The sequence below is a fragment of the Syngnathus floridae genome, chromosome 17, assembly GCF_059516105.1.
Source record: "Syngnathus floridae isolate MCC-2025c chromosome 17, RoL_Sflo_1.0, whole genome shotgun sequence".
NCBI lineage: Eukaryota > Metazoa > Chordata > Actinopteri > Syngnathiformes > Syngnathidae > Syngnathus > Syngnathus floridae.
In genome coordinates, this window is record NC_142429.1 from 7,305,880 (window position 1) to 7,331,066 (window position 25,187).

At 45.7% G+C, this 25,187-nt stretch overlaps 3 protein-coding genes across 19 annotated transcripts in view; 2 read left to right on the plus strand and 1 right to left on the minus strand.

The window, feature by feature from the left end:
* Positions 1-90: 90 nt before the first annotated feature.
* On the minus strand, positions 91-18,687 carry dock6 (dedicator of cytokinesis 6). 4 transcript variants are annotated; one of them, XM_088357208.1, is made up of 50 exons: positions 18,415-18,687; positions 16,884-16,971; positions 16,095-16,273; positions 15,874-15,942; positions 15,648-15,774; positions 15,135-15,347; positions 14,872-14,957; positions 14,728-14,794; positions 14,416-14,565; positions 14,177-14,257; positions 13,830-13,986; positions 13,613-13,743; positions 13,369-13,462; positions 13,114-13,276; positions 11,156-11,273; positions 10,638-10,708; positions 10,404-10,542; positions 10,202-10,303; positions 10,023-10,109; positions 9,680-9,911; positions 9,392-9,556; positions 9,140-9,315; positions 8,612-8,713; positions 8,131-8,217; positions 7,859-7,954; positions 7,644-7,784; positions 7,433-7,546; positions 7,184-7,354; positions 6,882-7,021; positions 6,632-6,801; positions 6,402-6,520; positions 6,077-6,259; positions 5,879-6,005; positions 5,706-5,790; positions 5,511-5,607; positions 5,309-5,443; positions 5,052-5,204; positions 4,808-4,966; positions 4,623-4,723; positions 4,358-4,550; positions 4,141-4,284; positions 3,878-4,009; positions 3,779-3,793; positions 3,419-3,544; positions 3,253-3,342; positions 2,482-2,718; positions 2,273-2,416; positions 2,029-2,135; positions 1,773-1,946; positions 91-1,539 (listed from the first exon to the last, which is right to left on the minus strand). In XM_088357208.1, the coding sequence occupies exons 1-50, from the start codon at positions 18,462-18,464 to the stop codon at positions 1,497-1,499; spliced, it is 6,330 nt and encodes a 2,109-aa protein (XP_088213334.1). In that variant the 5' UTR covers positions 18,465-18,687; the 3' UTR covers positions 91-1,496. The 4 variants fall into 4 exon arrangements, with proteins under 4 accessions (XP_088213334.1, XP_088213332.1, XP_088213335.1 ...); XM_088357206.1 differs by having other exon boundaries at positions 6,375-6,520; positions 18,415-18,686; XM_088357209.1 differs by lacking the exon at positions 8,131-8,217 and having other exon boundaries at positions 6,375-6,520; positions 18,415-18,686.
* Positions 11,746-12,984, plus strand: angptl8 (angiopoietin like 8). Of its 3 annotated transcripts, none has more exons than XM_088357244.1 (3): positions 11,746-12,234; positions 12,400-12,549; positions 12,710-12,984. In XM_088357244.1, exons 1-3 carry the CDS (start codon positions 11,938-11,940, stop codon positions 12,812-12,814), a joined length of 552 nt encoding a protein of 183 aa, XP_088213370.1. In that variant the 5' UTR covers positions 11,746-11,937; the 3' UTR covers positions 12,815-12,984. The 3 variants fall into 3 exon arrangements, with proteins under 3 accessions (XP_088213370.1, XP_088213371.1, XP_088213369.1); XM_088357245.1 differs by having other exon boundaries at positions 12,713-12,984; XM_088357243.1 differs by having other exon boundaries at positions 12,647-12,981.
* Positions 18,526-25,187, plus strand: part of elavl3 (ELAV like neuron-specific RNA binding protein 3) — a 22,395-nt gene continuing 15,733 nt past the window's right edge. For 10 of the 12 annotated variants that reach the window (XM_088357221.1, XM_088357227.1, XM_088357230.1 and 7 more), the window contains exon 1: positions 22,180-22,294. In XM_088357221.1, the coding sequence (XP_088213347.1) occupies positions 22,274-22,294 (21 nt within the window). In that variant the 5' untranslated portion in view covers positions 22,180-22,273. Of the gene's footprint in view, positions 18,686-20,927; positions 21,009-22,179; positions 22,295-25,187 lie in introns of those variants that run through there. The other 2 variants (XM_088357237.1, XM_088357223.1) reach the window with 2 other exon arrangements.

Consider the following 25,187-nt stretch of genomic DNA (forward strand, 5'->3'; position numbering starts at 1 on the left):
AAATAAATATTACGATTGCGTTGGCAGGGGGAAGTGACTACTACGGCTTAAATTTACCACTCAAAATAAACATCCTTTTGCAACAACGGCTTGATGTTCTCATTTTATTCTTGCAGAAGAACAAGGGAATTTGATCAATTAGTACAGTTAAGTAAGCGTTGTTTTCATCACATTAAAAAAAAAAAACCATCAGTTCTCATACTCATCAGGGAGTTTTAATTGGGTTCCAAATGCATTCGTCCTGTTTTCTTCCATAAAATGCATTACTTTTTATGGAGAAACCCCTGCTGGACATTAATGAGATGTGCTTTCCCCCCCACCAGGGGTTATTTATTTTACAAGTCTTTTAATTAGTCAAGAGATACTATTAAATGTGTATACAGTACTTGCACTAAAGAATGCGTCAAACTTTCATTTTGACTACCCTATAAAGAAACAAATGGAAAATATACGACCCGCACTATAACTGAACTCAAATATAAATACAAGTGCAAAAAACAGCACATATATACTCACCCTGTAACAATATATAACCCTTAAGTCATTAAATTGTAGGAAAAGTAATTTAATAGAAGACAGGAATAGAAAAAGCTCACGTAAATAAATAAAACATTTATCGAAGAGGTAAAAAAAACAACAACGGAGTCTTGGTAAAACAAGAAAAGCACTAATATTTCTACAACAGTGTGAGTTTACAATAGTGCAAGATAATTGTGACAGTAGTAAAAACAATATCACTCTTCAGTTCATTCAGAGGAGCTCAAATGCTGTGACATCACAGAGTGGATGCAGGGACCTGGTTAAAGTCACAGTTTGGACAGATTTGCTGAGGCAGTGCAGTGCGTTTTGTAGCAGGGCGTCAGACTTTCAACATCATTAACCCCCGGCAGGAGTCCGACCGGGGACCTGAGGCCTGAAAGAAAACTCACCTCCAATCAACAGTGCAAATTAAATTCCTGCAATAGGGGGGTGAGGACGGCGGAATGTCAGTTAATTTGGTGTGTTGACGGCAAGAGAAAACTCCTGGGAAGATTATAATTGAAAGTCTTGGGCCACCGGCGGCGATTCCCAACGATGTCTCAACAAGGCAGCAAAACAAAGCAAATAAAATGAAAATGAGAAACCCAACCAGTTTGGAGTCTAAACACATCTAGATCCAAAAGATAAAAATTGGTTCTGTTAAGACTTTGTCGAAAGTGTCTTTTTGGTTTCTGTGCGGGCGCCTGTTGAAGCGTGAGAATGGTGCCACAGTCGCGCCTTTAGAAGAAAAAAAAAAATGTTTGCAGTGCAGATAACCTTCCAGTATAAACAGATGAGGTGTGAGAATGGCAGCAGGGAGGCTCCGAGTGATGTGTGTATGATAAAGACGTAGGGGGCGGGTGATTATCGCACGACAGGGTGTCGAGCGTGTGTGTAGTAACATATCAACATCATGTGTGCCTGTGACAGTTGCTGTTGGGGCAGGGGAGGTTGCGAAACTGTCAGTCAAATTGGCATCAGCCCTCGACTCTTCGGAGGCTTGAGCGATTGTAGGAGTTCCTGAAAGAGAAAGAGGCTGTTTTTATTCCTGAAAAATGACCTGCAGAATTCAGAAAGCTTCCGCCATTTTGTTTTATCTGCATCATCCAATGACAAAAACATGTCAACATTCTCAAGTGTTGGTTTGCTTTGCTTGGAAAAGCGACATGCTCTTATTTTGTTTGTGTGTGTATGTGTCAATGTGGAGGCGTGACATGAGTGTGTGTGCGTGTTTGTTTAATGTCTCATGTTACCGCTGTGTTTGTGTAGCCAGAGTCGGCAGGGTCCGGTACAGCTGTGGGATCTTGCGGTTGATGAGAGGACCCAACGCTTCTTTGAGTTTATTGTAGTTCCTCTCCATCTCTCGGTGGTACTCCTTCTGATCGGACCCAATTAGAGCTTTGTTCTTCTTCAGAGCGTCCTCGCACCTGCACGCATAAGAGAAGAGCCACTTAAGTGTGTTTGCCTTCAACAAGGCACATCAGGTGGGATTATGGCGCACGTCATCACCTCTTGGCAAAATCTTTAAAGCATAAGCGCAATTTGTTGTGATGGCGAAAAAGTTTGGGGTCGTCGGGAATGTCAGTGAGAAAGACCTGCGCCACCTCCAGGGGGCCCTGTGAAAAGAAAGGGGGGTGGGGGGAGGGGGTTACGTATATGGTAAGGAATGCATAGCGCCTCACATGGATAAGGGGGGGTGGGATTTACATTCCATTTGACACTTTTACTAACACAATAGCCAGTGACAGCTTACCTGGTTGACGGTGGTGCCCACGCAACCCTGCAGCACCATCTGCAGCATCTTGGAGTCAGCCGGGTCTTGAGTTGTGGCAAAGGCCAACTCCTGCGTCTTCTTCTGCATGTCCTCAATGGCAACCTCGATGGGCACCAGGATAATCTGGAAAGTAAAAATATTGTAAAAAAATAAATAAATAAAGGCTGAGTCCACTAACTGGCACCTACCTCCTCCTTGTGAGTGACGTTGACGCGTGTTTTGATGTACGGGAATGCGTGCGACGCCGTCAGGATGGTTTTGCGCTTGTACTGCTCGTGCAGGTCTCCGTGGGCACGGCCGTCCAGCGTGAAGGGTGTGCAGTACATGAAGGTACGCAGGTTGTAGTTCTTGTCAAAGTAGGTGATCCTTTCCTTCAGCTCGTAGGTGTCGAAGAACGGCTCCACGTAGGTGATCTGGAGGTAGGCCTGAACGGAAGACAGTGATTGGTCGCACGTTTGATAATATTTGACCGCTGTGCGGAGATAAAATAGTTTACATTAAACTTAAACTCCTGCTGTCCTAACATATTCCAGAATAATTCATTTTAAGGCTGTTTGAAGATTAAACTTGACACCCGTGACCTTTGACCCAGGAAAAGTTTGGACAAAATAACAGTAGAAATAAACTACAGTAGACACATTTTATACAATTTAAGATGGCTTGTGAATTATTTTATTTTAGAAAGGCAATTCCAATTATTATTTTTTTTTTTAATTATTGTTTCTTATGTAATGTCTGTGAAAAATCTCAGTCATCCAGGTCATGGTGATCTATGTGGACTTAGGTCCAGTCAATTCAACCTTTGTGAATATATTATGTAATAACCAAATTTATCGACGCTGCTGAATATGCAGTCAGCAACAAATAAATAAATGAATTAATTTGTGTACTGAATATACATTATCCATGAGTTTAAATTAACTACTGAGCTAAAGCCCCTAATTAGCAACCCGTGTTACCTTGTTGGGATTCAGTTTGCTTTTGTCCACTGGGTTGGAGTCCTTGATTATTTCGACCAGCTCGTCCCCAAATTGCTCAGAGTAGAACTCCTGCATACCAAAGGTCTTAACGTTGAGCATCCATAATATCATTTTGATTGTTTTGAATAATGATCGATAGATGTGCCTCAAGTCGATGGGAGATCTCAGCCAGCTTGGTAATTGATGGCTCTTTGTAGACAAATTCCTGCTCATCCAGGTCCCCAAATCGAGAGCCGTAGAAACCCACTCGGAAGTAGGTGCCAAACATTCTCTGAAAACTGGGGGTGTTGGGAAGGCAATGAGTCGCATTTATTTGGAAATCTCTTATATTTTTGTTACAATAAGCTCGATAATAAATCTTATGTAACTCACCAGTCAATCATGCAGTTGGCGGAACGAGATGAAGCAATGAATGACAAAGAGAGAAAATTGTCAATACAAAATAAATGAGCAGAATATTTTTACACATCTTGTCGATATAAGAAGTTTTAAATGAAGGCATTACCTCCCACCCTGAACTCTGTAAGAGAGATAAAAAAAGAAAACAAATGTCAACAGAATTGATGATTTTTTTTTTTTTTTTTAAAGTGATGCTACTACTTACTTGGTTGTAGACTTTGTTGAAGGCATCCTGCAGCTTCCCGTGGACCGCGGCCAGCTTTTTGAAGTCTCGGTTGGCTTCGTGGATGGGCAGAAGAATCTTGTACACCTCATTTATGGCTTCGTACATGGCGGCCTGGATTTAAAAGCACAAAAGGAAATTCACGCTTGCACACATGCTGCCCTTTGGCCGCATTAATATGCGGCCATGTGTTGTGTTAACACAGCCTGGCCAGCCAGCATGTCCTTGGAAAATGATGGTCTCACCATGTTAAAAGAAGCAGCTGCTTGCTCCAGGAGGCCCACCAGGCCCGATTCACTGAAGTACTTTCCAGCACAAATACCCTCCTCCTCTGGTGATAGGACATCATCTGATACAGCTGACTCCTCCAGGACATTGGAGGAAATATTCTGTGTGTTGGAGGGGAGGACATCAAATTAGATCCAGCTTTCCTTTTGGGGGGGGCACAATTATCTCACTTACTTGAAAAGTGACACAGCCGATTGGCAAGTAGCGGCAATCCTCCAACATGTTGAGGTATTCGGCCACCAGCGCAGCGCTGTGGACGAGACAGTGGGCCGCCTCGGCGTGGTTCCCTCTCTCGGAGTGCTTGCCCGCCATGTTCTGAAGCCAAGTGAGGCGAAGGTCTGGGGAATTTTGGTAGCCCTTTGCAATCCTGGTGTGATCGAGAGTAAAAATGAACACCTGGAGGAAGAAAAATATTTGAGTTGGATGTATATTCCGTTACCTGTACATCAGGTCAATGAGCATTTCAGGATCTTGCTGATGCTCCTTCATCTTCACAGTGTCAGTGAGAATCATGTGCAGGTTGAACACCAGATCCTGAACCTGTAAAAACGAGCAAAATTAATGTGATATTTTTCTATGTCAGGGGATGACGCATGCTAAAAAAAAAAGACTTTCTATACATACCTGATCTGGGAAGGGGGTGTCACGCAACTCTTCATCCTCCTTGGCGTAAGTCAGGATGGTCTTGAGGGACCGGCGGAGGTGTTCCTCATTAAAGGTCTGTGAGGTTCCCACCAATGAGGACAGCGACATTGTGACCTGCATCTTAACTCGGGCAAAATTCTGCTCCAAAGACAGAGACGACACAAGCTCTCTGCATAAATGTTTGCGTTATCAGCTTTCGGTCTTAGGATGCATCTATACTTACATTTCCTATCTCAAAATTTTGCCTCATGAGCAGATAAAGTGAAGCAGAGGCGTGACTTCTGACAGACGCGATGCTACTGCTGCAGTGGCGCAGCAGACGCAGGCACAGGTCGGCACAAAGCTCAGTGTCCTCTTCAAACAGCATCTCTGGAAACTTAACACAAACGAACGCTGTTGTTGGCTACAATGTACTACGCAGACAGAAATGCACCTAAATTTAAAAGATTTGATTTTAGATTAAAGTAAGGCTGCACATACTTTAAAGACAAGCGCTCTCTGTGTTGTGAAGCAGTGCTGCAGGAAGAGGGCGCTCTGGTTGCCTGCCATGCTGTGGAGCAGAACTCTAAGCACGCCACCTAACACGCTCTCCTTCAGCTCTGAAGCCACCACAGTCTGTAAAAATAAAAGACATGAAAACAATCATAATGGAAAGTTAAAGATTAATTAAAGATCAATTTACCTTGACTACTATCTCCAAAGTATCCAGTACCACCAGAGACGCCTCTGTAGAAAGATTTCCATCCACTACAGACTCCTGCTCTACTTCAGTCTTAGTCCTGATTTGAGGTTACAAATAATTAGTCAGAGGAAAATTTGAAAAATATATGAATGCCGAACGACAAATATGCAGATGCTTGCTGAAGAACAAACATACTTATCAACCCTGTCTGTGTTTTGTCTCCAGTGAGTGACGTTCTTTTTCCACCTCACGTTCTCCTGGCTACCATAGGGGCTCCTCTCTACACATGTAAAGACGTGGCAATTTCCATCAACACACTCGATAAACACTCCTGACAGTTACGCGTACACTACTGCGCTATCTTTTACCTCGGCAACGGCGCACCATTTCCTGACGAGCGCCGATGGTACCGAGAATGGCCTCCTCCAGACGGGCCTTCATGTCCTGAGACTTCTTAAACGTCAAGCTGTTGATCCTCTCCAGAGACTTCTTACCCTGCGCACGAGCCATCGGAGAATTTAAGCATATGGATGATGTGGTTGCTTTAGAAGTCTGCTTTTTGTAACCTTGTATTCAAAGCAGGAGATGCAGAGATGTAGCAGATCCAGCAGGCGGTTGATTTGCTGCACCGACAGATCCGACACCCAGCGCTCCAGTAGGGAGGCGTCGGCGTTTTTCAGCACCCAAAGGAAGCACACTAGCAGAGTTCGGCTGCACTCGGCAGACAGAGAGCTGCCCTGGCGCCCGGCCTGATGAGGACACACACAGAGTAGTAAACAAACTAGAGTTAAAAACATCAACAAAGAAGCGCGTGCAAAGAATAAACGTGTGGTTTTAAAAACGACGTCTGTAGTGTAGCCTCACCACTGTGGGAATTGCAAATGGGTTAACCTTGGCATGCGGCAACGGGGAGCCGGCAATCGCCATGGCAACAGACTGACTGATAGTGCTGCTGCCGTCGAGGTCAGCAATGTCGGCGTGAGCGTGGCGGACTCGAGACGGCGTGGAGTCTGCAAAGAAATAAGAGATGCTCTCTCAGGTGCCGTAGTGCCGACAATAAAGCTCGTGAATCTCCAGGAGGTGGACATTTTGAACAGGTCTGCAACAAAGCAAATGCTGACCAGAAAAGTCATGAAGCTGATACAGGGCCTCCGTGACGATGGGGAGGAGTGGCAAGTACAGCTGAGCGACGTGGGCTCGGACTTGAGGGTCGCTGTAGCGAGGATCGCAATCGTGGCTGCACAGCAGGGCGTGAACTGCGCTGATGGCTTTTTTATGAAGGAAAAAAACTCTGCAGGGGATAAAAAAAACAAAAAAACATAAGATTCAAACGCAACATAAATAATAACTGCACATAAAATCAGAGGTTACCCTTCTCCTTCAGGATCAAGTATGAGCGACAGCTCGGAAAGGAGCAGGCCAGACAGGAAGTGCTGTTGCCGAAATGGGACAGAGAGCTCAAACATAGTCGCCACGCCTTGGTCTTGCGCCACACTGGAAAATGCTGAACCCTACACAGACAAGAAGGAGAGGAGAGCAAATGTGACCCATTCACTTGATACGCACTTGTAAGGATGTGGAGCTCCATCCAATCTCTCACAGTTTCAGAACATAGACATTTATCAACGCAGACATTTTGATCCCACATTAGAATTAGATGCTAATTGAAAAACCTGTGAGGTGGTGGAGGACGTGGAGGGGGAAGGCGACGCCGGAGGGCTGAGAGTCGAGCAGGGCAGGTTGAGGATGACGTAGTGCTCGTGACTGCAAACAATGCGAATGAAGTCCATCCGTAGAGCGTTCAGAGTGCTCGGGTTCGGCGTCATGTGGAACTTGTTGCCAATCTGAGACACAAGGTTGTTTCAAAAGTGAAGGCATGGGAGTATCCGTATTGAAATCCCGGAGCAAAGCTCAAATTTTACCTGCTTGTAGTAGGCGCGGATGAGGTTGAACACGAAGCCTCGGTCCATGAGAGACAGCAGGTCATTGAGGAAGAAAGCCAGGCTGCTGTTTAACCTCTCCACTAGCTCCACATCCTAAGTGTGCAAAAAGAGGACAGACTGGTCATAAAGAAGAAAAAAAAAAAAGAGTCTTTCTTAGTTAAATTTTCTAGATTTATTTAATGGAACCTACCTTGTGGTATCTGCTGGCAATGTCCGAACTGATGGCACAAACAAGCGCGGCAATGTCGTCCACAAAGCGGTCCGGGAAGCGCTGACGTCGGGGGACGTCCACTTTTGAGGTGAGGAACAAGTGTTGGGCCATGCTTTTGACCTGCAAACAACAACAGAAGCTTTGTGATAACGTGATCTTCCTTCTGAGGAACCCGATCCCAAATGTTTGCCAACCATGATCTGAAAGAAGAACCAGGCCTGCTGCAGCGCCGCTTCCCTCACGTTGCTCGTGCTGACGACCCACTGGAGAGCCAGCTCTTCGTGGAGCAGCTAGACGTGGACCGAGACACGGCAAGTTTTAGATCACATGAGTTGAAACCGAATGAGGCGGAATTCATGCAAACAAAGAAAATCTACAATGAATTAGAACAGGCGATTGTAAATCACACAAAGAGTTGATGAAAACACAAAACACTGGATGAATTAGTTTGGTCGACGTGGTTTACCTTTTTCGTAATCTGCCTCGCGGGGGCCGAAAATGAGGCCACGCTGTCCAAAAAGGCAGACATGCGAATGTTGCTGCGGTCGTTTGCCTAACTCGGCGTGATGGTGAGGTGAACACACACACATACAGATGAGGACAACGTGGGGGGGGAAGTGGGGGGAGTGACAAATGGAACTACAGTCGTCGTGTGGCATGCAAGAACTCAAAAAGCGGTTCGGAAAGCGACAGATGATGAGAAATGCAGATGGGGGGGTGCGGCATGCAGAATGAGAAGCAACCTGTGGAGCACAGAGATAGCAAAGGAAAGGACTGCTGAGAGACAATCCACCAGATTAAGGGCTGCACGAAAAATGTAAATCAGGCCACTTGTTTGTTTTGTTGAGAGAATCCCCCTCCTAATGGCTAAATAATTCATGATCTGAAAATCGTGCAGCTCTAAACCACGATGGAAGCTGGTGGGAAGGTTGCGAGGGCTTCGGCACCTGCTTGAGCTCACAGCTGGAGTTGGGGTTCCGGCGTAGCACAGATCTGGAGCCCCCGGGGGCACAAGCAGAGTTTACCCAGGAGTGGGAACGATCAATGCCCTGAACAAGAATACACGCGCGCAGACACACGCAGACAGTGTGGCAAGAGGCGAGGACACAGTGAATAATTGTTTGGAAATTGCCATCAAAGCCAAAATTGGGGGTAAACAGAGAGAGCAAATCAAAGTATGGGAGAGGGAAACAAAGAACTGGAGCTACACAAAAGGCACAGAAGCACAAAGCGTAATTGACATTAAATGACATAATTCAACATAATTGCTAATTGACTCTGCTGGAAAGAATTGAGGCAAAACAGAACAGTAATTGCAGCATAACGGAGGAATAATTCCACAAAAAAGGCGCTGAAAACATGACAGGAATATAAAATGGATTCTTTGAAATATGTAAACAAATACAATGTGACAACAAAGATGTCGTAGACATCAAATAAATGGAAAACAAGGCTTTGAATGAAAAGCGGGGTACCTTGCTGCCGATGATCCTTTGCACTTCTTCGTCAGGAGAAACCGGAGAGCTGGCCAAGTCGGGGTCGGAGTTGCTGATACTTTTCGAGCGAGCCAAGTTAAGGCTGCTCGGCCGACCCGTCGCTCTGGAGAAGGTGGCGTACTGCAACGGCATCTCGTAGGACATGGTGCCGGCATCTGGCGAAAAATACGTGTCGGAAAATTACGACCAATCATACGAGGTTATTTTCCCCCTTTGGACTTAACAGCTTACTTGGCGGCGGAATTGTTGGCTCAGCAGTTGGCAGACGGAAGCAGTAGTGAATGTAGGACGCCAGCAGGTTGTTGCGTCCGTGCTGGTCCAAGTTGCCCTCCAGATTTTTGTGGATTTGGTTGACCAAAAGAGCCATTGCTTCAAAGGCGGCGCGGCCAAGATTAACTGCAAACGAGCCAAGAACAATATTGAACGTGGGTGGGGGGGTGGGGGGGAGATAAATCACAAGCGTGACTCACACGGAAACAAAAGCTGAGGAACCAGAATTCAATGTCAGCGTGTGCTCACCGATTTGCCCTGCGATGAGGGGCGGGTAGACGATGAGCTGAATGAGTTTGTTGAGCAGCTGGTGGAGGAACCTGACGCAGGTGTCCAGCAGTGCCCCCCTCAGCGCGGCCATGCTGGCCTTCAGCTCGCCCTCCATGTTGGCCTCGGTGATGATCACGTCTTTGAGGCGGAAAGGGAAGGAGTACTCCTCCAGCACGTACACTAACGTAAAGAACTTGTCCAAGTGGGGGTCCTGGGGAATGTATGACACTTGAGATATTTTTAGAAATTCTCTACATCTGGAGGCGAAATGAAGTGATTTTGTCACAGGTTCCCTGAGGTTTGGCAAATATCTTTGGCGTACCTGTGTGTGCACTGAAGACGTCGCTGTCACCTCCACGTTGAAGACACCTTTGTGATTATCCACCCACTTCATGCCTGGCAGCTGAACCTGCCGAGGTGACACGCGACCCATTTAACTCAGTCAACTCGCATGCCGAGCTTTTGCCGTCATTTTCCATTCGTCACGTCGAGCCCACTCACGTCGGGGGTGAGCACCGAGTAGCTGGCCGGGGGCTTTTCCACTGACACGGGCAAACTGAAGGAGCCCGTGCGCAGTCGGCCGTGCTGCATTAGAGGGATCCACTGCGGGCGGAAAAAAAAAAGGAGATGCGTGTCTTACTGGCGGTTAGGCTACAGAGGGAGCTGTCAAACAGTGCACTGAGCGTGGGTTGAGGTTTCTTACAGTGTAGCCCACTGGAGTCTCCAGGGGAGTGTTCTGTTTAGTTTGGCAGCTGATGTGGTAGAAGGTAAAGAGAAGATGGTGGTTGTCTGTGAGGTTGGCAGGAATTTTTAGCTTCATCTCCTCATAGAACTCGGGAGACCTGAGGGAGGAGGGTGGGCAAAAGTTAAATACTCATCTTAGCCAAGGAACTCTGAAGGGAATTCCAGCAGGCATTTTGAAGAAACACGATCATACTTGTTGTGGTAGATGATGGGGGTGAAAGCCTCTTTGGTGAACTCGCCGCAGCTTGACTTCCCAAAGATGACCTGCACAAAGACAAGATGACGGGAAGATAACTTTGAAAGATCAATTGATGGCACACATCAGGCAGAATCATCGGCCAAACAAATACTTGCTCCAAGTTACCTGTCAGAAAAGTTTTTTATTTTTTTGGGTGCTGTTTGAGGTGGTGTCTCCATTAGCTCAAACATCAACAAAATAGTTTCTTACTTCAGGTTTGAAATTGCGCAATACTTGGCAGGAACATAGCCTCCCCTTCTTAGGAGTTCAAATTCAAGTTTATGTGTCAAATGAACTAATCCATCTTCACACAGGCTCACTAAATGTCACGAAACTTTCCTTCATCCCAGCCTCTTTCTCCGCTTTGAAGATCTTCCACAAAAGACGCCTATATAATATTTCACCGCCCTGCGGCTGTTCTTTTCCGAAGGAATTACATTCTCTCACGTGGCGAGGAAAAGGCGGTGACTCACCGGCAAAGCTTGGCTGGGGTCCTCTGCCGCCATGAACTGAACTTTCACAGCGATGTTCCTCACCGAGCCCTGACGGCTGCTGAAGTTTAGACTTTGTGGGTAAACGTACAGCAGGTTCCTGACAGGGCATATGAATTGATTTTCATTTAAAGTTTTAAAAACATTCATTATGAATGCATGTAATAACATTCAGACAAACACACTGTGAAAGTGTGACCTAGAACTGACTGCGCTTGGTGAAAGTGACCCTACACCAGGCTACTTCAAACATTAGAGGTAACTCAAGGTCACATCTTAAAACAGCTGATTTTGCCCCATCCCCTCAAAACGTGTTTACTCACCCACTACTGACATATTAAGTCTGTATTTGATACAAAAAACTCCCTTTTTTGTGATTAATAATAAATAAATAAATGAAAATACAAATATTTGTGACCCATCTCGAGAATGTCAATGATTGCATTTTTAAAGAAGGTCACAAAGACCAAGGTCATGACCTGTGATCGAACCATAACCGAGCTAATGTTTGACCAATTCTTGCACGTACACATCAAATAAAAGGATCGTCAGCTGCCCTCGTGCTTCATCCTCCAGTCGGTATGCCAGTGAGACATGTCCACAAATGCTCAATTGTTTATTATGCTGGTTGTCTGACTTTGAAATCAGGACATTGTCCCTAAGCGACTTGGATTGCAGTCGGGAGGAAAAAAAACAGCGCCTTTGGACTGACAAAGTAAAAGAGAAGATAAATCTACTTTGAATTTGCGGGTGACTGCTATCAAATGATGATCTGGAGCCTGCGCTTGTTTTATTTGTCCGCGTTACTCGGCGCGGTTCGCGCCCGCCCCGTCAAGCATGCGGACAGAGCGGCCCCGCAGGAGGACGTCAACGTTCTGACATTTGGCGTCCTTCAGTTGGGCGAGTCTCTCAACAGCGTGTACGAAAACACAGAGGGGAAGGTGGCTAACATTCTGCTGACTATGAAGGAGCACGAGGGTGCTCTCAAGCGGCTCGGCGAGCAGACGGCGCAGGCTGGCGAGGTGGAGAAACAGATGAAGGAAGTGGTAGAGCTTCTGCAGGTCAGCAAACACAAGACTGTGTGCGTGCCGTCGTTACAATCAATGCCGGTTATCAGAAAGCAGAGCAGCATGTCGCTCGAGATGAAAATCAGAAGACTGAGCAGACACAACAAAGTGGCTTTGAGCGATTGAGGATAATACGTGCATGTTTTTTTTTTTTGGCAGGAGCAGATGTTCCAGCAAGAGACTCAGGCCAAGACGGCTGAGGGTCGGCTGGCTGACATCGAGCGGGAGCAGGCGCAGCTTTGGACCAAAGTGAAAAGCTTAGAGGCCTATCTAAACAGCACGGTCCCCGCGAGCATCAAAGAGCTGCAGGTGAGCTGAACTTTCCCCGTCACACTTGCCAGACAGCGTTTTTAAGTGGGGCGGATCTCACCGCGAGGCTTATCTTTATGGGCTTCGCCGATTTTAGGAACGAGCTGCCTTTAATGCCAGTATCTTGAAAGGTCTGCTGCATTTGACCCACTTTCAAAAGCAGAAGATTGACAAGCACGCCAAGCAACTCGCCGCACTGCAGAGGCTGGTGAGTGGCGACGCAAGCGTGGGCTCGGCATTGTCAGTCTTCAGTGAAGCGCTATGAAATTTTCAAAAGGATGATCGTCATCATCGGCACTGAACACCCCCACGACACTCCCTTTCAGCAGTACAATGTTATAAATGTCACCTTATCAATTTGTTTGTTGTTGCATATTGTGTATTGTGTTTCGTGCACTGTGTTGATTATTAAAGACCTTGTATTTAAAACGTTTCCACTTACTTTGGTATAAATAACTTTTATCAGCTCATTAAATCAAGAATTTCCTTCCCACGCAAGAACACAGTGATTGATTGGTTAAAGAGAAAAAGGGAATGTGGTGGAGCTACTTTGTGAGTGCTCACCTGTAGGTGGTATGCGGCGTATATACGTAACGAGCAGGAAATTCCAGCACTTCTTTAGTGGGGCGGACCCGCAAGTCCGGATAGGGCTTAACGTGCAGCAGCTCGGGTGACAGGCAGTAATGAGGCGAGTCCGGCGCCGGGGAGATGTCGATTTTCAACTGAGCTGTGAGCGGGAAAGAGCGACGTGGACAAATGAGATCTCGGTCGCTGAATAAATTTAGGGAATAATTGCTTGAAAGCGACTTTAAAGTTCACCTGTGACAGGCCTTAGTCGGCGCAGGACGGAAGATGGCCGCCGCATGTCTGCCAGAAACTTGTATAAATCTTCGTCACTTAGTCTGTCTCCTTCCTATCAAAAAGGAAAAAAAAAAAGCAATTCAGGTTTTGTAAAGCAAAATTGAAAAGCTTAGAGGGCTTTCATATGAATTATGCGACATGACGTTCATAACCTTGAAATGTCTGAACCATCTGTCTGTGCCAACGACTGTATTTAATGCACCTGTTTGAAAAAGTTGGTGACAGTCAACGTGGCCGGACGGAAAGTGGCAAAGTTACACATGTCGTCGCTGACACTCAGCCGCTCATATCCCCGCTTCTTCTTCTCGTTCCACGTGCCGTGGCCTTTGCGCTCTGGCAGGGGGGAGAGACAAGCCAGATGATGCAAGATAGCAAATGTTGGATATTTGATCTCATCATATCATGTCTGGGTGCTGTACCAGAGTCGGAGTCCGGGTCCAAACGGTCCAGACTTCCTACACTGCTGACAATGTTGAGAAGGTGAATGGCTGTCCAGGCGAAAGGCATTCGAAAGCAGCCGAGGCGATTGCAAGACTGCTCTGCTTGCAGACGCAGTTTCTCCAGCTTCTCCTTGTGCTTTTTTTTTTTGCAGAAAGACGTAGCCGTTACGTAACATAAAAATTGAAAGCGATCCAACAAATAAAGCCGACAGTGTTTGCAAAGGCCAGTCGATTGGTAAATATTGCGTCGGACAGAATTGAGCAATAAGACAGTAAGATCACCCCACGTGCGTGCCGGCTGCAGGTCATGACCTCTGTGACATTACCTTAGAAGAGTCGGATTCTTTCATGACCATGTAGGGTTCGCAGCATTCTCCGATGTCTCCTTGCTGTAGAACCTTCTCGAGCTGCGTGAGGAGAAGTATTCATATTCTGTGTCATTTGGACGAGACACTTCAGAGAATAGATGAGCTCATTCATGAGCCAATGAAAGAACTGTCAGCATTAATTCACATTACTCTGCGGAATTACCCCCCCCCCCCCCCCCCCCACACACGCACTTTACCTTAATGACCAAGAAGATATCAGCGGACGGGTACGTGATGGAAAATATGGCCGAGCGCGCCAGAGTGGAAATGGCGATGTGAGGCGTGTGGGGCTTCAGCAGGCTTTTCATCTGATCCGAGTTCAGGTCGAAATAGAAATTCTCGGAAATCTGTCGGGAATCGAGCAATACGGGAATGGTTGGGGGTGGGAAGAGATGGAAAAAGGGGGAAGAAAATGCCACAAGGTAAGGCAGGGCCAAATTCAATAAGGCCAGCATGAGCTCAGCGTTTGACCGAATTAATGCAATTACACTGATACAATACAATTATACCTTTTTCTTTTCCTTGACATCATACAGGGCGAGCGATCCAAATATCGGTTCGATTTCAATCTCAAATCTGAAACCATAAAGATGACCGTTAGTCTCTGTAATAAATGCCAACGGGGAAATTGCTGGACTTCAGATATCACCCACTTGAGAGAGAGACACTTCACCATGATTCTCTGACCACAATGTTCTTTGGGCACTTTGGGGACAGAGCATCGCTCCACGGCTTCATCCTGGACATATGGGGGGAAAAAAACAGGTATCATTGCAACGTGCAATGTCAAAAAAGGGAGCAAATACAAAGCAAACACGAGATGCAGTGAGGATGTTTCAAATTGCAATATGAGAAGTGGTCTCGGCCACATTCTGGGAAAATTGCTTGGATCCAAGAAGTCAACAATGACACACACCTCATCAGGGGGTGGGTAGAGACCCAATAGGTCACTATGGCGACCCTGCAGGCGAGCCTCTATATTGTGACAGTCCATGTCCTCGGGCCCTGTGCGCTCCAGCACAGATGGCAGGAGCACGTCAGGGGCCGAGTTCTCCAGGTCGAAGATACTAGACCCGCAGCTGCCCCGCGGCGTCTCGTCGATGCAAGTGGACCGCCGCTTTGCGTCATCCTGATGAAAGAGACGAAGGAGACACACACACACATCATGTGTTCAACAACTCATTCCAGATGCTGTTGAAAGCTGAGGTGAACAATGTGCTTGGAATCAAATTTCTTTTCCTTTATCCATCCAGACTTACGTCAGCTCATGTGGCCAATGCGTAGTATTGCGTAATGCAGTGTCAGATCATTAGGTACACCTGCACATTCCAAACTGAGAACTTATATTTGTGAAGCCATACAGCTCTTGCATTGGATCTCACGAGACTCTGCAAGTGTGCCTAATGAAGTGACAAGTGTCTGAAGCTACCTGGTCGTCTTGGCGTTCGGGGGCAGCGGCTTCATCCAGCTCAAAGTTCTGTTTGAGCAGACCTCGTTGCCTCTCGCGCTGTCGCTCGGAGCTGTGCGGGCTGAGCATGGTGCTGTAGTGTTGATATCTAACAAAACGGGTGAGCAGAAGCAAAGTTTACCCCGGTTACGTTATTAAAGCTATTAAAACACAGGATTTAACTAGTTCTCGTGCATCTGGCAGTTACTTTCTCTGAATGACAAGCCAGTCATCTGTGTAGACAGCCAAGGCATCTCTCACTCTGGGATCTAGTGCTCTGTAGAAGAAAAAAACATGAATAATTAAGCAGAGCGTGCCCTTAATATCCTTCAATGTCACAGAGAGAAATGCTTTGTTCCAATATCGACGTCACATTTGTCACCCGCTATCGTAAAAATGGTGTTTCGACACGAAAGACGGCTTGCTTACTCTTCCTCCTCAGGCAGCGGCGGCTCCAGCGTGTTACACTCCTTGTCCATGTGGTGGAGCTCCAGGTCGTCCTGAGGGAACTCCACGAGCTGCCTGAGGGGGCCGAGCTCCACCCCGGGAGCGTGACTGCTCACATATTCTTCAAAATCCACCGGCTCCACTACCTCTGTCAGGGGTAACTGCAGAGGAAAGAAGACAAGTCAGTCAGATGTCTTAAAATCACATGAACACAGTTATGCTTGACTGACTCTGGGTTATCCCATTTTCCCTCACAGACCGAGACGAAGAAGTTTATGTCTGAAATAATGTGTCGCCCTTCCATCAGAGCATGTACGATATATCCAAACACGACATCTTAAACAACAAGCCTTGTGCATTCATAACCTTCTTTTGAGGAAGGAAAAAAAAAAAAGAAACGCTAACTCTACAACAGGGGCGTCAAACTCATTTTTGACCAATCAGAGACTAGTAAAAACTGCTCAAATAGTTTAAATAGATGAATTGTAATAAAAATGACTCGCAATATCTATTTTTAAAAAGTCAAGACAATTTGTAATTTTAGTAATGACACCCAGTCGATGCAAAATTTGTCTTCTCGGGCCACATAAAATAATGTGGTGTGCCATATCTGGTCCCTGGGCCTTGTGTTTGACACCTTTGCTCTACAAACTGTGGTAATAGTTTTTTAGTCCTTCTCTTTGAAGCCGTTTCAACAAAGCTCCGTCCATTGACTCACTAATTGCAGCTTTCGAGCCAGAGGTAAACAAAGTTAAATACGGGGTGACTCACGGGATGGTACACAGTTCCTCGCTTTTTGGACATCAGGGGTGAGCCATACTCTCGGGACACTTGCTTCCGAACCTCGGCAGCGACAGTCCTGACAAAGAAGAAACACAAGGGATGAAACAACACACAAAAAAAGTGCTGTATGTCAATAAAAATGAAATATTAAAAGCCAAGATACCTTTACATGATTAATTGACTACGGGCATTTGATGAAGCACCGCTAACTAAATTGAACCTAATTGTACTACCCAAAAAAAATAAAAAATCCAAAACATTGATTACAGCATTCGTTTTTGCGCCAAGGCCGCAAAAGTTGAAACTCCTTGTTTTCAAATCCTAATCCAAGGGACCTTTCCAATTCTTTCTTCTGGAAGCTTTGATGCTGTTTCCCATGCATTATGCCATCACTTTTGTCAAGATGATGCTCAGCCAAGCCAACAGCTGTTCTCAATGGACATCTCTTACAAAAAAAAAAAAAAAAAGAGTCGAGCTGGCGTACGGGCACGGTGCCGGAGCTCGGGCTCGTCTCTTTGAGGGAGTAACAGCAAATGACAGGCTTTAAGAAGGGGGGTGGAAAAACAACCCAACCACAATCCTCTCAATAAGACACCAAGCAGCTGCAACTCGAAAGTCACCGAATAGCAGTTTGTATCACGCGGACAGCTGCAATGGCGAGGCCTCATCGTTACATAGATATGGTTGATGTGTTAACCAATCTTTTCCCACCACTCAAATTCCATGAGCCAGAGGGACCCCCCCCAAAAAACTGAGACCCATTCTGTGGAATGCTTCGTTTCTACTGTTCAGTCTGAGCACCTCGAAGTTAAAACAGGAAATGGGAAAAGCTATCAACCACAAGGGCAATAGCCTGCACATAACTTCCCACCCTTTCCTGCATCCGGCAAGACACAATAGTGCAGCCGAGGAGAGACGAGCTTCAGGGAAACAATACACTGACTGGAACATCTCTCTGTGTGAGTGCTCCACAAAATGCATTCATGTGATGGGGTCCAAAATGATAAACACTCCTAAGGAATGAGTAGTAAGATCAATAGTAGCACTTCCTGTTTTGTTGTGTAGAAAGACTACAAGGTTAAGCCAGGGCCAAAAGACAGACTTCAATTAAGACTGAAGATAAGATGATTTGCAGGTAAACCCCTCAACCTCAGGTTGGCAAATGGAGGAACTGAAGCTGTAAATAGATTAACACAGACTGCCATAGTGTTTTAATGATATCAAGATGACTGGCTGTCATGACTGTCAATGCATAACGGGAAAGCACAACGCTGTCACAATTAGCTACTAGCAAATGACGTCACACTAGCGGCTTAGCTTTAGTTGTACAGTTGGATGACACTCGCGCGAGACACCACTAACAACACTTTAATGGCCTATTAAGTCCTTTTAATTAACACGACTTCCAAACACTCTTCCATTAAATTGTCTAATGAAAGTAATGAGCTAAATTGGTTATGCTACACCTTAGAAAAAGCGCTTCACAAGGCGGTACCACAGCTAAACAATAACTTCTCACCGGTTGATTTTGTGAGCAAACGCCCGCCTTTCGCTCGCTGTGGACGTCATGGCGTGTCCCCATGTAACAGTAACTCGTCGAAGACGAGCGGGGGGGGGTACTCGTACTTTTACTCCCGTCCCGTCCGGTGTTGTGTGTTTTTGTGGTGAGGAGGGCGAAAGGGAAAAAGAACCAGAGAGCGCTTCCTCCTCCTCCGAGTCCACGCTGGGAACCTGGCCGGGATCCCTTGTTCCTCCTAGTGGTCGGGAGGCGAGCCAGTGTCAAGTCATCCGTGAGTAATACGTTTACTTCCGGTATTGCTTGAAAATAAATTACAAACACACTCATTATCTAATTTGGCGTATGAGACGAGACCAGAGGTACTTTATGTTTCTGAATCGACTTGGCCCAGTTGCACAATTTGAGAAGGGACGCCAAATATACAATAATATCATTTACATAAAATAAATCGAATGGAACGTGTCATCTCTGTGAAACGGTAGTCGTTATTTTGTTGTATTTCCGTTCTGCTTGCGCTGACTAAGAGCCTCCTCGGCCTCCGTCGTACCTGCATAACGCAGATAGCTCACCTGACCGGTTTGGAGAATTTAGGAATTGTCTGTCAAATTCAAATAAATTCTGATCACACACACTTAAACAAACTATTTCTATAATACATAATACAGTGTATCATAGTGTCATTTCTAGCCCTGAAACGTGCTTTAAAAGACATTTAGACGCAAGGACAACAAAGTAAGAATAAAACTCAAAAGACAACTGTATAGTAGTTCTTTGTTGTCACGTCATGCTGTGCGGCTGCACAACACCGACACCTATCGAGGACATCGAGGCTGGCAACGTCATCCTCAGGTGCTATAGGGAGAAAACGCCTGCAGGTGGAGCTGTAGACCACAAACGAAAAAAAAAAAAAAAAAAAAACAGCCGCTTGTCACATTTGACCTCTACGGGAGATAGCGCGTTATGAAGTATTCTGCAGTTTTTTTCAAACATGGTACTTTCATAATGACAGAGCTATAATTGATGCACTACATCTTGAAGTTTCTATATCCATCTATTTTTTTTTTTATATAATTCTTATCCTCATTCGGGAGATTGGTGATCTTGTGCTTATCCCAGCTGAGTTTGGGTTCGAGGTGAGGTACTTCCTGGATTGGTCACCAGACTATCAATCACAGTCCCAAATGACCATTCACACCTTTAAAACAATTCAGTCTAAATGTATGTATTTTCATACAAATGAGGAGTGACAATGACTAATGGTTGAGCTGTCAGTTGATTGTGACGGTCCCTCATCCTCAGACGAACTCCATACCCACCACCCACCCACAGCTGCCTATTAAGAATGAATACAGCCACTTCGCAGCAGCCTCTTCCTCCCCTCCTCCTAGCCCACTATTCAGCACCCTGGAGAGCGTCTGCAGGTAGCCGAGCTGCCTTCAGTAAGCCGGCTGGCTGTATGAATGGCGTAGTAGAAAAGGTCATGAAGAGACAAAAGGCTAAAAAATGTGGTATTTTCTTAAGCCTTTTTCTCTTTGTGCTGCTTTTCTTCACAAACAGAACACGGTTCGTGCAAATCAGAGGCAGGAAGCTGTTTCTTGAATGCGACTTGCAGTGTTTGTGTGACATTGCAGCGTCCTTGCCTTGCCTGAGTAGTTGCAAGCCCCACCTCCTTCTCTGAGCCTGCCTCTCCTCCGTTTTTCCCTTTTCTGCCCGCACCTTACTTGCCTCGCCGGCTTTCAATTCCTCGACCGGCACCATTGTTCCAGTGCCCAGCCCCCACCACAGCGAGACCCCCCCCCTTACACACACACACACACCCCTCCACCTCCTCCTACCACCCCAGCCGCCGCCACTGCTGTGCAAGCGAAGAACAAAAGAGCGAGTGTCAGACACCACCCACTAGATCTCTTTCACTCCACGGCCCCCACCTCACTTCCAGATGGGGTTGCCTTCTTTTTTCCCCAAACAAGGTTTCTCTCAACCCCAAGAGTCCTCCAAAATGGACCCCTCCACCCCGAGAGGCCATTACTCAGCTGCCCGTCATCCACCTGCTCTGCCGCCACGCGCCCATAGCCGGGGTACGCCCATCCACCCCCCTTCCCTTGCCCCCCGTAACCTTGGCTCCCTCCATCCCGCTCCACTAGGGACTACTATTAAAATCATTAAACACTTTTTTGGAGTGAGGGGCTGCTTTCAGGATTTTAAGAGTCCCCTCAAATCAGATAATAGACCAAAATTAGCTGTATTTAAAAAAAATAAAAATTAAAGGGGAAGTCAAGTAAAAAAATTCTTTACAAATATATGTTCTATCTGTCCCCACATATTGAAACAGAATTGTGATTAATTTTGCATTTGTGAAATTTGAATTTAGCCGAAAAATCCTAGAAAAATACACGAATACATTCTGACCCTCAGTTTGATCTCATCAATAATGCTAATATCAATCTGCCTGCCTCAGCACTACAAGGGCCGAAAGGCAGATGCTCATTTTTTTTTCTTTACTCCCGTCAAAGTGTCATCAGCATCTACGGGAGAAGCTCGGCGTCAACCTCCAACCTTGTCTCAACCTTTGCCCTCCAGGCACGGCCAGTGAGGTGATCCAACCAGAGAATACATCTGCTCATTCACAGCTGTTAGCGCTCCTGTGGAACGGTTGGTGGGTAGCTGGCAACTAAAGCTAGGCTATACATCGGGTTAATCATTCTCCGAGGATTGGTAGACAGGTAGACCCACAAGAACCACATCCGGTTCTTAAAATTCCTCACCAAGGACGAAACATTCCTATGAATCCGGTAGAAAACAAATACTGTTAGCATATTGCTATTCATGTTTGCAACATAGCAATCATTAAAGTCTTTTTACCTCAATTAATATAATTTATTATTAATAATAGCACACAAAGCTTTAGGCCCAAATGTTTGTGTTGTACCTACATTTCATACATGCTAGCCTGCCACTCACAAACATTTATGGAAATGTTCCCCTCATTGCGTACTGCATAATCCATGCAGATATGCATATAATGTATTTATGGCTTCTTTACTGCACTCACTCTGGACATTTTGCAGGCCGCCTTGGCTGCAGGAATTGAACCCCCCTCCCCAACCTCCCCCTCTTTCTCAATCACTTTAGCTACCTTCCCCCACCAACACCCCCCCCCAACACCAGCATCTTCTGGTCCCTAAGGGCACGAGCACCCAAATCAATTGAGAGAAAGAAGAGTGCACTGCGGTCCTCCCCCTACATCTGTCAGGGAGGGACCGCAGGATGGAGGGGGGTGCGCTCGTGGGGCCCAACGGGAGGAACAATATCACTCCATCTGTCACGAAGCGTTTCATCTCAGACGGGATGAAATATAGCTTGCAAATACATCCAGCTTTATATCATCTGATATCATTTGCACGTATTAGCTTACTGCAACTCCCAGAAGCGGCGCAGTATAGCGAGCGGCTTTTTTGTATTTGATTACCGTACACCCACTGGCGAGAAGTCGCCAACCGCCTTGCAAATCACACTTGAAGCTAAACACCATGAATATTATTCTCCCCCACAAGCATCACATCGAAAAAAAATAACATGTATGTATGTATGTATGTACATACATTATACATATATACATTAGGGGTGTCATAAAAAAATTGGTTAGAATCAGAAAACTGAGAGTGAGTGCGGTGCAAGGGCCCTTGATTTTTGCACAGCTTTATGATGTACACTCTCATGTTGACATCATCAAATCACACCGAAGAGGCTGACAAAGTGTCTGGCGTTTTGATTCGTAAACAAACAAGCTAAGAAGAGCACAAAATGGCCTGTTTATAAGGCAGAGGAGAGAGCTCCATCCATATCCCCGAGGGCCATCATGCATCTTTGTGAGCAGCAGGTAGAGCTGCAATCTCAGTCATTCATATTTAATTCCACAAGAGTTTCCGGGCTAGACTAATGCGCTATTGATTTCAATTCTCCTATTACTGAAACAAGAAGGAGGGGCCGAGTAGATGTGGGCACATAAGGGGGGGTGCGGCTGCTGGACTGCAGGGAGTGAGAGCATGAGAGGATTGATTGCAATAACCGGACTGTAAAAAAAAAGGAGGATGATGTCATGATTTGAATGAATGACTTAATAGAGACTCGTTGCGATATTAAAAAAAAAGAATCACAAGCTAACTTTGCTAGTAGCTTACCCACATCTGCGGGGGGTTTCTTGTTTCATTTAAAATCATACAAATCTGAGGAAGTTCAGTTCTTAAAAGAATAAAATCATTCAATTTGTAAAATCAGAAAGTATTTGGAATGCAAGCGGAGGAGCGCAATGACAAAACTGCGGCGCAGCTCGTCTCGTCAGCTAAACGTTAGCTAAATAAAATTGACGCTACATGACAACCTTTCGGGTATCTCTACATTATTGACGCTCTCAGGAAGTATTTGCTCGGTTTGCCGAGCTTTAAAAAAAACAGACACGGCTAAACGGGAGCTGCCTTTTAGTGTCTTGTCACTTCAGGAATGGTAGAAGGAGAAGGGGTGGAAAAACAAAGAGAATGTCTAAGAGCTATGTGTATTTAAGGTCTCTCCCTAGATACCCAATCAGACAGGAGCCAATGAAAGATTCATAAACGCTGGTTTTATATTTAAAAAGCTTTGGAGTAAAACAGGGTGTCTGTAGAAACGGGGGTCAGTCCTAGTTCACTCCATCTCCGAGGCGTTCACGTGCGCTCACTGGAGCAGCGTCGTTCCACAATTACGTGCGTCATCGGGACTTTCCTTTCATCCAATAGTAGCTTGATTAAAAAAAAATCCGTTTAAAATGTACATGTGCAGAATTAAGGGGCAGGTGGGGGTCAGCAAACCATAAAGCTATAAATAAAAACATGACAGGAGCATCTACTTAAGAGACTTCCTCCCACCAGCTTGTCGACTCTAATAATAGCCCAGAGACAACACCGGAAAAAAAAAAAAAAAAAAGAGTGCAAGGTGAACCCACGAGGGAGCCCCGGCGCATTAAAGAACGTTTCTCAAATGCACACATGAAGGTTCCGTCGTTAATGCAACGTCGCATATATGTATGCTTGGACCTTTGATGCAGCCACACTGCTGCCCACAGAGTGCCAAGAGGGACAAGCCGAGACCATCCCCCCCCCACACACACACTGTCACAATGTCGCACACAGTCTGAGTACTGACGGGAAAAAAACAGGCAAGCATCCTCAGCGCCTAATGTCGAATGCTTCTCAGAATGTGCTAGATAACCTCAAAGGGAAGTCAAGTTAACAATTTGGTCTCTTTCTTTCATGTCTATGCGCCCACGCTAGTCCAAGCACTGCATTCTGATTGTTGTTTTTTGAGTTTGGTCATGTGACGTGTGCAAGCTAACTCTGTGCAATTATATTGGTCATTCTTTGCAGAGGATAAAGAATATATGCATGTGATAACATATGTCTGTTTTTCTAAAAAATATTGAACTTTCTGAAAATTATAACTTTCATTTTGTCATGTTATGAGTATTTCAAATGATTCAAAAATATATAATTTCTTAAAAATTGCTTTTATTTTCTAATATTTAATATTGAAAATATATCATTTTCAATTTGACAATTATAATTCTAATTTAAAAAATATTAATCTAAAAATGTTATGCCCAAAAAAAAATCTACGACTCAAAAATACATTACTGTAGTACTCTGAAATACATAAAAAAATGACTTTCATTGAATGTATACAACTTCAACTATTGCAAGTTTAGTCCCTAAAATAGAATATTTTACCCCGGTATACTTTGCATTCATTGCGTATGGAAATATTTTATTCATCTATATTTAACATATTTAGATATAAACTTTGCATTTTCCCTTGAGCATTTCTCTGTCGAAAAGCAAAAGCTCCTAATCACATGTGGCAAAAAGGAGGCGTCAAACAATAAGACAATAACCGGCTGGAACCACAATGGCGCTTTTCCACATGCAGCCAAAAAACACACTGCTTGATCCTGCAATTCAGGAGCATCCAATGGGTGCTCGAAATATCCTCTTTAACCACGTGAAGGATTCAGCTGCCGCGCTGCTAACCGGCCCCTCTAATGAGGGGCCACAATTAGGCCCATTTATTGGCATGAAGTGTGAACTGTAAGTGGGCCTGCAGTCAGTCCACCGACTTGGGCTCCTTTTGTGCGATAAGGGCCGCTTTTATGCCGCCAACAAAGACGGAAACAACACAAGCACCTAATGACAGAAGACCGTCTTCTCTCCTCTGACGTGCACGCGCAGACACGCACATGCGCAATGCGCTCTCTTGCTGACAAAGTGACTCAAAGGCTCCAACGCATGCAGGCTGAGTTGAGTCACTGCTTAACAGGACTGTGGGGGCGGGGTTAAGACAGACTGACAGCGGGGCTCCATCTCCATCCTCTTATTAACGAGTGCTTTCCTCATGCAATATTCATGGTCGCTAATATCGCCCTAGCTCCGAGCCGAGCCCGCTACTTATGTAAGGCAATTATGTAAACCACCAGGCCGGGGCCCGTGTTGGGAAGCGACCGGGAAGGACGGCGACGGAAAGCCGGGAAAGAGCAACCGGGGCGTGCGGGAGACGGAAACCGGCGTCGTCGTGTTTCCTACGCCATATATTTTCAAACGCGGGCGAGCAGCCAGCGATGTGAACAGCTTGCTGCCTTTGCGCCATCATTGCTCACTACCAGTGCCAGACATCCGAGGACTCCTCAAGGTCATGTCAGGAGAGCTGAGGAGGCCTTGCCGGTCGAGCTCACAACAAATTAAGTTCCA

Excerpts from the sequence above, each read along its gene's own strand:
- angptl8 (XM_088357243.1), top strand. The coding sequence starts at position 11,938 with ATGATGATCTGGAGCCTGCGCTTGTTTTATTTGTCCGCGTTACTCGGC. Across the intron at positions 12,235-12,399 it reads AAGTGGTAGAGCTTCTGCAG|GAGCAGATGTTCCAGCAAGA; the intron begins GTCAGCAAACAC and ends TTTTTTTGGCAG. Across the intron at positions 12,550-12,646 it reads CGAGCATCAAAGAGCTGCAG|GAACGAGCTGCCTTTAATGC; the intron begins GTGAGCTGAACT and ends CGCCGATTTTAG.
- dock6 (XM_088357206.1), bottom strand. The coding sequence starts at position 18,464 with ATGACGTCCACAGCGAGCGAAAGGCGGGCGTTTGCTCACAAAATCAAC. Across the intron at positions 9,912-10,022 it reads CGTCTTCAGTGCACACACAG|GACCCCCACTTGGACAAGTT; the intron begins GTACGCCAAAGA and ends TACATTCCCCAG. Across the intron at positions 4,724-4,807 it reads ACACCCCCTTCCCAGATCAG|GTTCAGGATCTGGTGTTCAA; the intron begins GTATGTATAGAA and ends TCGTTTTTACAG.